This window comes from Rana temporaria, chromosome 1, assembly GCF_905171775.1.
Source record: "Rana temporaria chromosome 1, aRanTem1.1, whole genome shotgun sequence".
Classification (NCBI taxonomy): domain Eukaryota; kingdom Metazoa; phylum Chordata; class Amphibia; order Anura; family Ranidae; genus Rana; species Rana temporaria.
Genome location: NC_053489.1, coordinates 264840320 through 264856990, shown reverse-complemented (window position 1 = coordinate 264856990; position 16671 = coordinate 264840320). Strand labels below are relative to the sequence as shown.

At 43.6% G+C, this 16671-nt stretch overlaps 1 protein-coding gene across 2 annotated transcripts in view; it reads left to right on the top strand.

Annotated features, from left to right (window-relative positions):
- Positions 1-16671, top strand: part of LOC120941696 (spindle assembly abnormal protein 6 homolog) — a 157279-nt gene that overhangs the window by 26372 nt on the left and 114236 nt on the right. For both annotated transcript variants that reach the window (XM_040355256.1, XM_040355267.1), the window contains exon 2: positions 2254-2314. In XM_040355256.1, coding sequence (XP_040211190.1) covers positions 2254-2314 — 61 coding nt within the window. The remainder of the gene's footprint in view (positions 1-2253; positions 2315-16671) is intronic.

Below are 16671 nucleotides of genomic sequence, written 5' to 3'. Positions count from 1 at the left end.
ATCCAGATGGATCAGGCAGGCTATTTCTTTATCCTACACCTTAGCGGGTAGGCCAGTTCCTGTTATCAAGGCCCATTCCACCCGATCACTGGCAGCCTCCTGGGCAGAAAGAGCAGGAGCTTCCATAGAACAGATATGTAAAGCGGCGACCTGGTCAAGCCAGAATACGTTCGTCAGACATTACAGAGTCGAACTGCTGTCACCGCAAGATCTGATGTTTGGTAGGAAGGTCCTACAGACGGTGGTCCCGCCCTAAGGTAGGCCCGAAGATTGCTTGTTTTTCTCTCAGCGTGCCATCCTGGAAGACGAGGGAGAAATGACCAGTTACACTTACCGGTAGCTGGATTTCTACGATGTCTTACAGGACGGCAGGCCTACTTCCCTCCCTGTTATTTACTGCTATCCGGAGTTATTTTTTGTTAGGTCCTAGGACCGTGTTCTAATAGCAGTTACTTATCTACAAACTGAGGCACACGGGAAGGGTGGGGCCTTTTAACCTCTTTTTTTGATTGTGTTTCCTGTCAGGTGGCCAGTCTACTCTCAGCGTGCCGTCCTGTAAGACATCGTAGAAATCCAGCTACCGGTAAGTGTAACTGGTCATTTTTCTTTCGTCCGGCGGAACGGATCGGATGAATACGGACACATGGTCCGTATTCATCCGATTTCCCCATAGGGGAGAGCGGAGGAGAGACAGGGCGGTCTCTGCACTGTGTGCAGGGACCGCCCTGTCCCCCGACAGCTCAGCGGGGATTTACGGAGGAATCCCCGCTGAGCCAAACGGGCTAACGGAGCGGATCAATACGGATCCGCTCCGTGTGAAAAAGCCCTTATACTCTGTAGCTCCTGCTGGATTTTGCTTCTAACCCCCTTGTGAAGGCTTCAATTTCTGGATGGACATTTTATGGTTACACAACCATTGCTATAATCTTTTTATATGGACTATAGATGGAAAGACTTATGAATAAATGGTTGTGGAACTAATCATTTGAGTTTCTATTTCTTATGGGAAAATTTGCTTTGATCATATACAAGAGTTTCCAGAACGAATTATGCTCGCAATCCAAGTTTTTACTGTATATCTTTCCTACAGATTAAATAGTATACACTGATTTAGGTTATTTTCACCAAATAATTGTGACAGTATACAGTTGGGCTTAAATCTATAAAGAAAGATCACTTTATTTGCATTTTTTTATTTTTTTTACAAACAAAGAAAAACAGTTTTTGCTAAATACAGTAAAAAAAAAAAAAGATGTTTTAAAACCCAGATGTTATTAAATGCCACAAAAAAAAAGTTCTGTTTATGTGGAAAAAAATGATGATAAAATCTTCATTTGGGTACAGTGTTGCATGACCGTGCAATTGTCATTCAAAGTGTGACAGCTGAAAATTTACCTGGGCAGGAAGTGGGGTAAAAATGTCCAGTATTAAAGTGGTTATATTATTTTACGTTTTTCTTTTACAAAGTGTGGTTATTCAGATACTATAAGTGTGTGTGTGTGTATGTATATATGTGTGTGTGTGTGTGTGTGTGTGTGTGTGTATATGTATATGTGTGTGTGTGTGTGTATGTGTATGTATATGTATATGTATATGTATATGTATATGTATATGTATATGTATATGTATATATATATATATATATATATATATATATATATATATATATATAATATATATATAATCTCTCTCTTTTTTTGAAAGGTCTGTTTTAAGTCTGCTATAGATGGTTCGAATATCGGCCAGTTCAGCAGGCTCCTCCACTGCCCCTGCCCATTGGAATGCGTGGGCACTGCTACCGAATCGACTGCAAAGCGATTCAACCGCGGTGCTTTTCGGGCGCATTTAACTCTTTCTTTGGCCGCTAGTGGGTGTTAAAAGCCACTAGATTAACAATTGTTCAGCTTAACAATTGGCTCTGTATAAATTAGTGACCCCATGAAATAACTCCAAAATGTACTCCCTTTACAATAGTCTATGTCTATGTTTTTGTACAATCTTGTTATGCTGCAACCATTGAGTGTTGGAGACTCTGTGGAAGATAAATTTGGCTGCTTCAGTTTCCAGGCCCTCACATCACCTTCACTTTTGAAAGTTGCCAAGAACAACCCTGCACAATGTACAAAATCATCCTTTGCAGAAAATGAGAGGCATGGTGTTAGTTTTAATGTTGGTTTTAGGTTTTGCCTGTGTCTAACTAACTAAATGGTCATTTTAATTTTAACTAACACAAAGCTAACTCTTTTCCTACAGACGTACCAGTGTCAGGCTGACTGTTGAAACACATTTGTTAACAAACCCTGTACATAAGAAGGTATGTTTATCTTATTTTGTGAAAGTAAATTTGAGTAGATATCATGAGAGAAATGTAATTTTGTTTACTTGAAGAAACTACTGGTACAAAAATGGCAAGACTAAAAGCGAAGTGGCAGATTTTACATGCCACTATATGGGCGTCCTGTTAAAAACGATGCTAAAGCGTGTAGAGGATTTTTAAAAAAAAATACCAATGTTGGCTTGGCTGAGGCACTTCCTTGACACTGGGTTAGCAGGTGGCTTGTAACGGCACTTGGTGCTTGAACATTGCGGGGAAGGGGGCATTGGCATGCCTGCATTACCAGTGCTATTTAACTGTGGAGACATCTGAAGGATGTTAAAATGTATTCTTGCAGGAAGGATTGGGCATCTTGTGGTACTAAACAATTGCCTGTGTGGCTTGAATAAATAACTGTAATGTCCTATTTTCTTAATTTCTCTGCCCTAATTGTTTCACAATCAGGGCTACCCTGACAGATGGCTAATAATACCTTTTTTATTGGTCTGTGTATTCAGCTCCTTCCACTTTGGTGCCAGCTGTGGATAGAATTCTGCCTTGTTACTTGTTGAGATTGTAAAAACTCCAGTCATCCTTAGTAGTACAAGGGGCTTGTTTCTGAAATAGGTGGGTAACCAGATTCAGCAGGGATTATACCAAGGAAATCGGAAGAAATATAGCATATAAAATATGATGCAAGGTGGTAAAATAGGTATAGCAGGAATCGTACCCTGTGACATCACATAATAATTAGATGGGTAGTTGGCTTTTAGTAGCGTATCTTCTAAATTTTTAAGTGGATAACAAATATACAAAATCCAAGTATTTGTGTAATAACTATTGCCAAGTGATATATATATATATATAATTTTTTTTTTCTTTAAAGGTTACATAGTCAGTCAGATTTGAGGCTTCAAGTACACTAGAGCTCCTAAATTTTGAGTTTTGGAGCTTTTGGCATTTTTTTACCAAAGCTTCTAAACTCGCCTCCATAAAAGCCTATGTGTCTTCTAAAAACTGTTTGAGCTAGTCACCACACAGCATCTAAATCGGTACATCCTCAGCAACAGCTTTGGATGCTGCACTGAAAGATTGCAGGGTGAGCCTGGAATGTGGCCTTCAAATACTGGTCTCTGCTCCTGGCTTTTTCCAGTATTGTTTTCTCTGTTAGCCATAGACTGTTCTCTAGATCCAGAGCTTTGGCACAGCCTCTGGTGTAATCCTGTTCTTTCAGTATGCTTCTGGGTGTGGCAAGGCTATGGAATGTGGCCTATGGGCACTATGCTCTCATTGTGGTTCTTTCTAAACTTTTATGCATTAACTGCAGAGCACTTTCTTGGTTCCAAAGCCATGGTCTTCAAAAGCTAACTTTAGTGAACACGATTGATGAAAGGTGTTTGTAAACCCTCGTCGTTTTTAACCTTGATGCATTCTATAAATTGGGTGAAAAACCTTCTGTAGTGCAGCAACCCCCCTAGAGCTCCCGTTTTACTTGCCTGAACCCAATCGTTCCAGCTCCAGCCACTGTTTGGGGTCCTCATTGGATAGATTAATAGCAGGGCAGCCATTGGCTCCCACTACTGTTAATCAAATCCCAGTGACACGGGGCCGAGTCATACTGTCTGTGTCAATGGATGCAGCAGTAGGACTTGTTAATGGGCCCGCACGGGTGTCCCCTTGGAATGCTTGTCTCCGAGGGGGCACTTGATGCAGGGAGGAGTCAGGAGCGCCGCTGGGGAGGACTCCAGAAGAGAAGGATCAGGGCTGCACAGAGGAGGTAGTATGACATGTATGCATAAAAACAAAACAAACAAAAAAAACCCCTTTACAACCCCTTTTTAAAGCGGGGGTTCACCACAAAAAAATGTTTTAACATGACATTCAGCTGAGTTGTCAGAATGACAATCGGCTGTTTTTTTTTTTTTTTTTTTTTTCTGAGCCGTACATACCGTATTTTCACCGCCGCTTCCGGGTATGTAAGCTGCGGGACTGGGCGTCCCTAATTGATTGGCATCCTTCCGACCGGCGCATACAGCGCGTCACAAGTTGCCGAAAGAAGCCGAACGTCGGGTGGGCTCTATACGGCGCCTGCGCACCAATGTTCGGCTTCTTTCGGCAACTCGTGACGCGCTGTATGCGCCGGTCGGAAGGATGCCAATCAATTAGGAACGCCCAGTCCCGCAGCTTACATACCCGGAAGCGGCGGTGAAAATACAATATGTACGGCACAGAATAAAAAAAAAACAGCCGATTGTCATTCTGACAACTCGGCTGAATGTCATGTTAAAACATTTTTTTTTTGGGGTGAACCCCCGCTTTAAGCTGAAGTATTGGAAGCTACCTCAAAGTTGGTGTCGTTGGGCAGCATTTTCTAATTTGGCACCATTTTTAATCACATTAAAGGTTTAGAATGAGGGATCGAGAGCTAACATCATTTTGCTAGATGGAGTGCTGCGTGAGTGCACTTTTCTTTCCCTATTTCACCCTAGAGGAAAAATCATTCTACCTCTGCTTCTGAAACATCAAGTGGCTCTCTGTCTTTTTCCATTCAACTGTTTGCCTACAGTGACTTGATTGCTCCTAACCACCTGAAAAACTATCCAAACCAGCTGCCTTGGTTTGTGAGTACCAAAGACTTTGCTCCCATTGGGTCTAGTTGCTTACTGCCATCCAATGCAGCATGTCTTCTCAGGAACACACAGAGGACAGTCCTGTTATGGGTGACCTCGGCCCATGCTCCCCTAAATGTTCTGGAAGCAATTTCCTGGTATCTCCAAATGAAATTGACAACTGTAAACTGGGACTCATCTCTTTATTGGGTCTTCATCTGCGGAGTCTAGTTCAGCCCCCACCAGTATCGAAGGAGACCTTTATGTTCACTAGGGACTTGCAATTTTTTGTATTTACCGACTGGATTATTCTGCTTAAAGGGTTACAAGCACACTTGGACACAACCCGCACAACAGTATGTCTCTGACACTTTTTAGAACCTTAAGTCCAACCTTTGTCTGTAGCCCTGATTACTACTGGTTCAAATTCTGAATCCTAAGGCCTCGTACACACGACCGAACATGTCCGCTGAAACTGGTCCGCGGACCAGTTTCCGCGGACATGTCCGACCTGACAGTTTTCCGGCCTAGCGGACAGGTTTCCAGCGGACAAAAGTTTCTTAGCATGCTAAGAAACATGTCCGCTGGAAGCCTGTCCGTCGGACATGTCTGATGGTTAGTACGACTCATTGGACATGTCCGCTGGGCCGAAATCCCGCGCATGCGTCGAAGTGATTCGACGCATGCGTGGAAGCATTGAACTTCCTGGGTCGCGCACGTCACCGCGTCATCGTCGCCGCCACGTCACCGCGTTTGCAGTTCGCGGGGATTTTGGTCTGATGGTGTGTACACACATCAGACCAAAATCTCCCAGCAGACATGTCCGGTCGTGTGTACGAGGCCTTAGAGAAGCGGTCTTTGGTTGCCGCAGTCTCTTGCAGTTGGCTCCGATATAGAATGGCTTGTTTTAAAATGTATTGATGCAGTGTGTTTCACGCTGTATTTGGAGGATCAGCTTACTGATTTTTTTTTTAGACCTTGGGTCTTTTAGAGCTAGGGTTGCAATAACATTTCTGCTACACTGAAAGTTTGAGAACTTCTATGCAGGCTGGAAACACTCTGAAGGGTCCGGGGCCCCATCTGGGACTTTGCAAGGGAATTTGTTTTGAAAAGGGATTGATTTATAGGTGGTCAATGACGCAGGGTTCGACAAATTCCGGGCGCCAGGTCGCCGTTGCGCCTAGAGGTAGCGACCTGGCGCCTGGGTCAGCACAGCTAAATGAATCTTGTGTCTCTGTGCGCCCCCCGCGATCATGCGATCTCGTCGGCCGCACTGGCCGGTAATTGAGGCCGTGGTTATGCGGCCTGCTGGAGCGAGATGCACTGGCGCCCTCTTGTGGTGGCCAGGGCTGCGATAAGCAAGACTTGCAAGACATGCCCCTAACTATTTCCCGCCGATACGTGACGCTACGGTGGAGTCCCGACATTCACACCTTCCACCGTCCACAGTGTACAATGCATGGGAGCGACCCCAGCACTGCACCCCCTCCATTACCAGACACACCAGGGGCCCGGGATGAAAGGTGGCAATGTCCCCCCAGGCTGTCCTACTCAAGCGCCCTGTGATTGGCCGACCAGGGTCATGTTCGGCCACACGCTGTGGCATTCTGGGATTTGGAGTTCACACAAGCGGCGCGCCCTGCGATTGGCTCGGCCGAGCTTGTAATGTGTGGATGCGGCCAGGCACGGCTGGTCTTGCAGGAGAAATGTAGAAGGTAAGGGGCAGTCTAAATGGAGAAGAGAGAGACATAGGAGGATACAGCAGATCTGAAAGGAGAAGGAAATTACATGGGAGGTGATGGGCAATCTGAACAGAGAGAAGATAGACACAAGAGATGATGGAAAATATGAAAGGCGAATGGATGGATACAGGCCTGTCCCACTCTGTCCGCCCGTCCCTCTCTGTCCGCCCGTCCGCCAGTCCCTCTATAAACCCTCTCAGCATTCACCACAATACACAGCCTGGGATGTGGACTACAGGTCCCAGCATTCACCGCAATACACAGCCTTGGATGGGGACTACAAGTCCTGGAATTCACCGCAATAAACAACCTGGGATGGGGAATACAAATCCCAGCATTCACTGCAATACACAGCCTGAGGTCGTGGTGGACTACATGTCCCAGCATTCACCCTAATACACAGCCTGGGGTTGTGCGAGACTACAAGTCCAGACATAGCCAGTTGTATACTGAGCTCTGTTTACAATTATAACACAACCAGCTGTATACTGAGGACCTGTCATCCACCTGCTCAGCGGGGATTAGCAGAGAAATCTTCACTGAGCAAGCAGATTCCGCTTAGCAGAGGCGCCCGTGTGCAAGGGGCCTAGGGTGGCATGAGTTACTGGATCTCCTATCATCCCCACCTTGCTGTACTGTGAGCTGCTGCCCATCACATCATCAAGCCTTTTACACACGGGCCGAATGCCGGGCGACATTGGTCGGTTCAATAAAAACTGGCTGCCATTCAGCCCGTGTGTATGGCAGCCAGTCCGACAGAAGTCAGCTATTCGGCATGCTTGGAAAAAAAAATGGCTTCTAACTTTTCTAGCTGGCTTCTAGATTTCAAGCAAATTGAAATCCCCAGTTTAAGTTTACTGGTTTGGCCTTCTGTCCTGTGTTTGCCTTAACTCCTGATCTGTCAAACAATGTCAGCTTGAATTAAACTCCTTAGAGAGGATTGGTTTACCACTAAGTAAAGCCGGGTACACACTAACCGTTTTTGGACAGAAATACTGACAGCTTTGTTCAGCCGCTGTACTAACCATGCAAGGTTAGTTCAGCAATCTTCCCCCACTGAGCTGTTGTGTTCTGACTGGGGGATGGCTCCCCTGGCAGAACACTCCAATCAGCGTTCTCTGCCATTGGCTGAGAGCACTGATCGGGAATCGGTCGGATGCTGGTTTTTCAGCATGCACGTCTGACAGAAACCACCCAAACGGGTCAGCTTTTGTCGGACAGACCGACATGCACACGGGACCGAATGTCGGCCGGCTTTTTTTGAACTGCCACATCTTCAGACATTCAGCTCGTGTGTACCGCGGCTTTAGTTCACCAGTTTATGGAGCAGATGTTCGGAGCCTTTGCTTTAGTTGTGATGGCTTAATACAGGTATGTCCAAAGTCCAGCTCGCGGGCCAATTGCGGCCCGCGTTTCGGTTTTGAAGGCCCGCCTGGTTATTTGGACATGTATATCTTTTGTGACCCAACGATTTCCAAGCGTCGGGGCAAGAAAAAAAAAATATAAATAAATATATATGCTGGCTACCTTGAAGGAGGCAGGACGAGTGCCGTACATGCAAGAGGAGAATTTCCTGTTTACAGGCGGCCTCTGTAATAGGAAGTCCCGTCTCCTGTGCTGCCATTGGATGACTGTTCTGTCCATCAAATGAGGCGGGACTTTGTATTAAAGAGGCTGCCATGTAAACAGGAGTTTCTCCTGTATGTAATCTTTTGGCGCTTGTCCCACCCCCTCCCTGTCCCCTCCAAGGCTGCAGATGGATGGGCATCAATACAGCTGCATTCCTGGCAATGGTGGGTCTGCAGTTGGGCACTTGTGAGGCTGCAGATGGGCACTGATCCTTATTTTGCTTTACAGAGCTTTTTGGTTAAAAAAAATTAATCCTAAAACTACCCTCTTAAAATGAAGGTTCCTGTTATACGCCAATAAATACGGTATTTCCACATAACACGCCCAAGCTAATCTGTTTACTCACACACAGCCATAAAGGCAAGAGAAATCTTGTTGGGCAGTGTATTCGTGCTGAGAAACACACTTAGACCGAATTTTAATGGTTCAAAGAATGTCAGGCAAAATGGTCAGCCCTAATGCATATTCACTTCATCAAATCTGGCCCTTTTTGAAAAAAGTTTGGACGCCCCTGGCTTAATACAAGCCTCTGGACTTGTGACCCATGTAGAACTGATGTCTGTACAAATGCTTAGGGCACTTTGGTTATGTGTGTGGGAGGCCGATGAGATATTCAGGAAACTGCTGATTTGTCTTCCTGTAGAGAGACGTTGTATGTTTAGTCTTGTTCCAGACAGTCATTAACATTACTTTAGGGCAGTGTTTCTCAATTCCAGTCCGCAGGCCCCCCCAACAGGTCAGGTTTTCAGGATTTCCCTCAGATGAAAAGGCTGTGGTGATTACTAAGGCAGTGAAACTGATCAAATCACCTGTGCAAAATAATGGAAATCCTGAAAACCTGACCTGTTGGGGGGGCCTGAGGACTGGAATTGAGAAACACTGCTTTAGGGGGATCACAGTAGACTTCAACCATAGTGTCTAGAAGCAGGAGATCTGCTGATGCTTCTAGTATGAAGGTGTGCCCCCAGCTCTACAAGTGGGCTATTCACACACTCGGTTGGGTCTCTGGGCATTGAGGATCCTTGGGTTTTGGTGCTCTTGAAACTCTTTAGTTAACAGGCTAATTACTTGGAGCTGGCATCTATTTCAGCTTGTTTCCTATTCTACTATACATAGCTGAGCCTTTAACTAAGCCTCCCTTTTATTCCTTGTACTCTGTGACAACCCTTGGGAGTTATTCCCTACACAAGGGAATTCTGTATTCTTGTGTATTGTTAAATGACAGGATTCCCTCTCCCAGTGAGACCATCAGAGATGGTCAACTGGAACCAGTTTCCACTGCTCCCTCTCATAGCAGGTTCCTGACTGCTCAGTGTCTTGGACCTACGAGGCCGACCAGCTTGGATCTCCACTGAATCGTTCTGCACCCTCTGGGTTGGTGGAAACTTCCCTAAATGGTCACGGTACTCCCCACCTTTCTGATTTGAATACTAGTGGGGTACTAAATGCTTGTCTTCACATCGCTTCTTTTCTTGTTGACCTTCATTCTTTCTTACTTTTTCTTGGCATCTTAGAGTCTCTAAGTTTATGGAAGGACATGCTGATGGTCCTTGATTTGAACCTTCATTCTTGGGGTTAATGTGTGACCTCCCCTGGGTCAAAAGCATTTCCCTTGTCCTGTAGGAATTTTCTCCTCTTCAAGTTCAGACATTGGTCCTTCTGGTCGTTGGGGACTGTTCCTGTTTCTTATGTCGCGTACACACGACCGTTTTTCGGGTTCTAAAAAATTAAGTTCTTAAGGGTCTAGAAAAAACAATGTTTTTTTCAACCCGATCATTAAAACGGCCTTGCCTACACACGATCGTGAAACAAATTTCTCTAGCAAAGCGCGGCGACATACAACACGTACGGCGGCACTATGAAGGGGAAGTTCCATTCGTATGGCGCCACCCTTTGGGCTGCTTTCGCTGATTTTGTGTTAGTAAAAGACGATTTGCGCTTTTCTGTCTGTTACAGCGTGATGAATGTGCTTACTCCATTACGAACGGTAGTTTTACCAGAACAAGCGCTCCTGTCTCATAACTTGCTTCTGAGCATGCGCAGATTTTTCACGTCAAAGGCCCACACACGACCATTTTTTACAACCTTAAAAACGACCACCTTAAAAACGGCGTGAAAAAACAGCATGTTGGAAAAAAATGTTGCCCGTTTTTTAGAACCCGAAAAATGCTCTGAAGCCCACACACGATTGTTTTTAATGACATAAAAAAAAACGTAATTTTTTAGAACCCGAAAAATGGTCGTTACATAGTTGGTCAGGTTGAAAAAAGACACAAGTCCATCCAGTTCAACCACAAAACAAATAAACAAACAAAATAAAAAACACAGTACAATCCCATACACCCAACTCCATGCCACAGTTGTGTATACTAGAACTGCACGATTCTAGTCAAAATGAGAATCGCGATTCTTTTGCTTAGACTAAAGATCACGATTCTCTCACGATTCTCAAAAACTGAATGCCAGAACCCCCCCCCCCCCCACAAAATAAATAAACCTGTGATTTATCTGAAAATATGAATATATAAAAAAAGAGACCAGTGATATGCCTATAATAAACTAGATAAATGATGATAAGCGCTCCAGGTATGTGATGAATCACAATACAGTGTATAAACAAATGAATAAAACACAATCAAATAAAAAAGAGTGAGTGACCAAACTCAAAATGTGCTGTGCGTGTCCAAATGAACACTAGAATTAACTGAAAAGAAGTCTGTGTAAGGACACCGTGAAACTCTTTGGGGGCGTCGCGTCCCCTGTGAGTCAAGAGTCACTAAAATGTGCACATATGCATATAGATAATGTGAAAAAAATTATATAATAGTGATAGGTGATCTCTAAATAGATCTAAAACAGGCAGCAATAGTGATGGTGATATGACAGTCTATTGGTGAGGATGATGGGATGTTCACATGTGACAATTCCTGTATATAAGGCAGTGATAGGGGGATCCTTATTGGTGTTGCAGTTCCCTTACCATGAAGGTGCTATATGTGCGCATATAGAGATATCCCTCAGGGTCTCCAATCGCCTATTTCCTGGGATCACTCAGTGCAGATATTTTCAGCTGGTGTGTGCCTTGAAGGTGTTAATAATGATGGTCCTCCGGGTCTCCAATTTCTTTATCTTGGGTTCACTCGGTTGGCTGTAGCTGCTGCATAGCTCCAAAAGGGTCCAAATAGTGGTGTTCCAATAGGTAAAGTAATGGGATAGGGAGAAAAAAGATTGCCTCCGATTGTGTAGTGGGTTTAGGGATCCAAAAATTATTTATTAGGAACATAAAAAGCAGGTGATACAGAGGATAGCTCAGAAGACGGTTTTGTATTGCCAAACAGCGCTGGTGAATACAGTGCAGACGTGGCGTTTGAAATTACCGCCTACGTCCTGTGGCCTCCGGCTTGTGTGAGTGATTTCCTCGGTCTCGGCTTGCGACTCCCTACGGCGTTACGTCACGCACCTCGTGACTTCATCAGGGGATTGCTATTGGTTGTCGGGCCGCCGGTTAAATACGCCCAAACCGGAAGTAAACAGGCTTCCATTTTCTTGTAGTCCATGTAGGTGGACAAATCTTAATTCAATGAGGATGGCTATAGGGACGTATTATCAATAATAATAATAACAATAGGTACCTCGGAGGGTAGTAGGCATCCCATTTGATGTGTATAATAAGGTGCAGCTCTGCTGGACTTAAATTACATATATGAGATAAAATTGAGTTTAAAAATATGTTTAAAAATATGCAATCTCACCGCCATCAGTGAGAGACAGTAAGGATCGGTCATTTATATTGTAAAAGATTACTATTTGAATAGCGACAAACATATAATTAATTTTAACCGGTGAATGGTGCAATACAATAAAAAATGCTGTTACTGTCGGGAAGGACAGTAATCAATAATTTAATAAATGGTATAAAATTAAAATTAAAAGTAATAGGTTAAAATTATCATAGAGGGCAATATATAGCATATGTTGGGGTATATTACTCACATAGTGATGAATGGTTGTTCAAGTATCTCATGCCCAGATGTGCAAATGGAAGAGAATTGCCTCGATGAGGTCATACTTATTTTAATTGATATAAAATGGTAAAGGCGTATATAGGGATGGGAGTGGTAAGTGAGTGGGAGTCATAGGTGATAAGTTATAGTTCTTGCTGGGAAGTTGGCTAGTAAACACATAAGGACTTATGTCTCGTCGTGTGAGGGATCCTAGCTCCAGGTTATTGGTGTAATGTTAATGGTGAAAGACCATATGTCTTTCCAACTGAGTAAGAGAGGTGTGGTAGATGTGTGGAATAGGGGGGGGGGGGAAAGAGGGGGGGGGGGAGGGAAAGAGGGGGGGGGGGGGGGAAGGGGGGGAAGAGGGGGGGGGGGGGGAAAGGGGGGGGGCCCCACACCGTCATCCCACATCCATTGACTCCTCATGACCATATGGTACCCATAGGTACACTGATCCCTATAACGTAAGCTCAACCGACACTCCCACAAGCCTAAGTCCATCAGGACCAATTAAGTGACATATAAAAATAGGATAAAATGAAATCACAATAGACATATATCAGTACATATAGAAAATACTGTATAGTGCTGAAGTGCAGAATGAGGTTAATCTGTAAAATGGTCTAAAAATTGTTTAAAAAGCAATTTAAATCAAAGTCCACATTCATACCTCCTGGGGTAAGTGTGTTTAATGTATGTATCCAGCGTGACTCTTTCTGACTAATGACACGTATTTTATGGCTCCCTCTCCATGATGCTTTGTATTTTTCTATGCCCCAAAATTGCAGCATAGTGGGGTCCTGGTTGTGCACCTTTGCAAAATGGCGTGAAACGCTGTGTTTGGGGTAGCCTTTGGTTATGTTACGTACATGCTCTTCCATTCTAAATTTTAATTTCCTTTTCGTCCTGCCCACATATTGCAGGTTGCAACTACATTGGAGCACATAGATGACACCCTCTGTGTGACAACCAATGAAGTCTCTGATTTGGTGAGTTTGTCCTGTTTTAGTGCCACTGAATTCTAGTCGTTTGCCTTGAAAAGGCTTTGCATGTCTACAAGCAAAGCAATTTCTGCACGGGTAGAATCCTTTTCCTTCAAAAAATGAGAACATAGGTTTGGGGGGCGAGGCTATTACCGATTTCACCAGTATATCTCTTAAGGTGGGGGCCCGTTTGTAAATGACTTTGGGTTTATTTGGGAGGATTGTCTGAAGGTCTTTATCGCCCAATAAGACATGCCAGTGTCGTTGGATGAGTTTCTTGATTTCTCTATGTTGTACATTATAATCTAATATAAGACATGGTGCCGCATTGTTCGGCAGTTCTTGCTTGGCTGTCTTATTCTCCAGCATATGATTTCTGTCCAGTTTTTGTACATCCCTTACTTGTTCTTTTAGCCAGGATGTGTCATACCCTTTATCTTCAAATCTTTTCCCAATGAATAGGGCCTGCTCACTGAAGTCTTCTTCCTTGGTGCAGTTTCTTTTGAGCCTGACTAGTTGACCTTTCGGGATATTGTAAAGCCATGGTTTGTGATGGCAACTTTCTACCGACAGATAACTGTTGGTGTCAACCGTTTTGAAATAGGTTTTGGTAATAATTTTATTACCCTCCAGTGTTATGTTTAAATCCAAAAAGTCCACTCCTTTGGTGTCTATTTTCCAGACCAGTTTGATGTTCTTCTCATTATTATTCAAACTATCCATGAATTTCTCCAAACTCTCTTTGCTGCCATTCCAAAGAATGATAACGTCATCTATATACCTTTTATATAGTATAAGCTCTACCGGCATGTGTTGGTAGACGGCCGATTCTTCCCATTGGGCCATAAAGGCGTTGGCTATGCTGGGGGCGAACTTAGCGCCCATAGCTATGCCTATGGCCTGCTTATAATAGATCTGGTTGTGCCAGAAATAGTTAAATTTGAGGCAAAACTCCAAGCATTTAATCAAATACTTGCGTTGTTGGCACATCAAGTTGCTGTGTTTGCGTAGTAGCCACTTGGTGGCATGGCATGCATCATGATGGCCTACAATGGTATAAAGCGACGCAACGTCAGCTGTGGCAAGTATGGTAGTTCCTTCTGCCACAGGGATGGTAGCTAGAAGTTGCAGAATGTGCTTAGTATCTTTTAGGTAAGCACGCGTGTTTTGTACTGGTGTTTGAATAAAAAAGTCAATATATTGGCCCATCCTAGATGTAAGTGATTCGATGCCATTTACTATGGGTCTTCCAGGCGGATTAACTTTGGATTTATGTATTTTTGGCACTGTGTATATTACTGGAGTTCTACAACATTCAGGTACAAGGTATTTGGCCTCTTTTTTGTTCAAGATATTTCTTTTGACACCTAGGTTCACCACCAATTTTAATTCCTTTTTATATGTGTTGGTGGGATTGCCTGGTAATTTGATATAGGTCTCTTCATCAGACAATTGGCGGTCTATTTCTCCCAAGTACTGTGCTTTAGTCTGAATGACTATTGCTCCCCCTTTGTCCGCCGGGCGGATAACCACATCTCTCTTTTCTGTAAGTGATTTGATTCCCTTTTTTATGTGTGTCGGGTCATATTTCTTTTTGACTTCCAATGTTTCCAGGTCTGCAAGGACTAGCCTTTTGAAGACCTCTATGTGGTGGTTGTCTGACACCTGTGGATTGAAAGTAGAGTTGTTGCGTAACGTACTATGTGTTACGTCGTTGCTTGGTGGCTGCTGTATGGAATGTGGAAATTTATCGTTAAGGAAATATTTTTTCATGTTGAGCTTTCTAATGTATTTTCGAATTCCAATATACGTGTCGAATTTATTCAGATTTTTGATAGGTGCATGTTTGAGACCACGATCCAGAACTGCTAGTTCTTCAACTGTCAGTTCAGTGGGGGTTAAGTTTACCACGTTCTCTCCTCGTCTTTTCTTTTTCTTTTGTTGTCCCTTTCCTGCTCTGTTTCCCCTCTTATTTCTGGACTTGGTCTTGTTGTGTTTTCTTGTGTCTGTCTCCTGTCTCTTGTTATTATTATTATTGATAATACGTCCCTATAGCCATCCTCATTGAATTAAGATTTGTCCACCTACATGGACTACAAGAAAATGGAAGCCTGTTTACTTCCGGTTTGGGCGTATTTAACCGGCGGCCCGACAACCAATAGCAATCCCCTGATGAAGTCACGAGGTGCGTGACGTAACGCCGTAGGGAGTCGCAAGCCGAGACCGAGGAAATCACTCACACAAGCCGGAGGCCACAGGACGTAGGCGGTAATTTCAAACGCCACGTCTGCACTGTATTCACCAGCGCTGTTTGGCAATACAAAACCGTCTTCTGAGCTATCCTCTGTATCACCTGCTTTTTATGTTCCTAATAAATAATTTTTGGATCCCTAAACCCACTACACAATCGGAGGCAATCTTTTTTCTCCCTATCCCATTACTTTACCTATTGGAACACCACTATTTGGACCCTTTTGGAGCTATGCAGCAGCTACAGCCAACCGAGTGAACCCAAGATAAAGAAATTGGAGACCCGGAGGACCATCATTATTAACACCTTCAAGGCACACACCAGCTGAAAATATCTGCACTGAGTGATCCCAGGAAATAGGCGATTGGAGACCCTGAGGGATATCTCTATATGCGCACATATAGCACCTTCATGGTAAGGGAACTGCAACACCAATAAGGATCCCCCTATCACTGCCTTATATACAGGAATTGTCACATGTGAACATCCCATCATCCTCACCAATAGACTGTCATATCACCATCACTATTGCTGCCTGTTTTAGATCTATTTAGAGATCACCTATCACTATTATATAATTTTTTTCACATTATCTATATGCATATGTGCACATTTTAGTGACTCTTGACTCACAGGGGACGCGACGCCCCCAAAGAGTTTCACGGTGTCCTTACACAGACTTCTTTTCAGTTAATTCTAGTGTTCATTTGGACACGCACAGCACATTTTGAGTTTGGTCACTCACTCTTTTTTATTTGATTGTGTTTTATTCATTTGTTTATACACTGTATTGTGATTCATCACATACCTGGAGCGCTTATCATCATTTATCTAGTTTGTTTTTTCTCATTGTGTTATGTGAACACTTTTAGATATAGCTGCCTCAGGTATTATTTGTACACCACTTTTTCATTATTCTGTTTACTCACAGTAGCGCAGTGGAATTTATTATTTATTACGATATGCCTATAATGTTAAAGACCATATAACTCCTATGAAAAAAGCAGAATCAAACTTTGATTCTGCTTTTTTCATAGGAGTTATATGGTCTTTAACATTATAGACATATCACTGGTCTCTTTTATACATCAGAAGCAGTACCACCGGCAACCACTGTGTGGCCTATGGATACACACTAC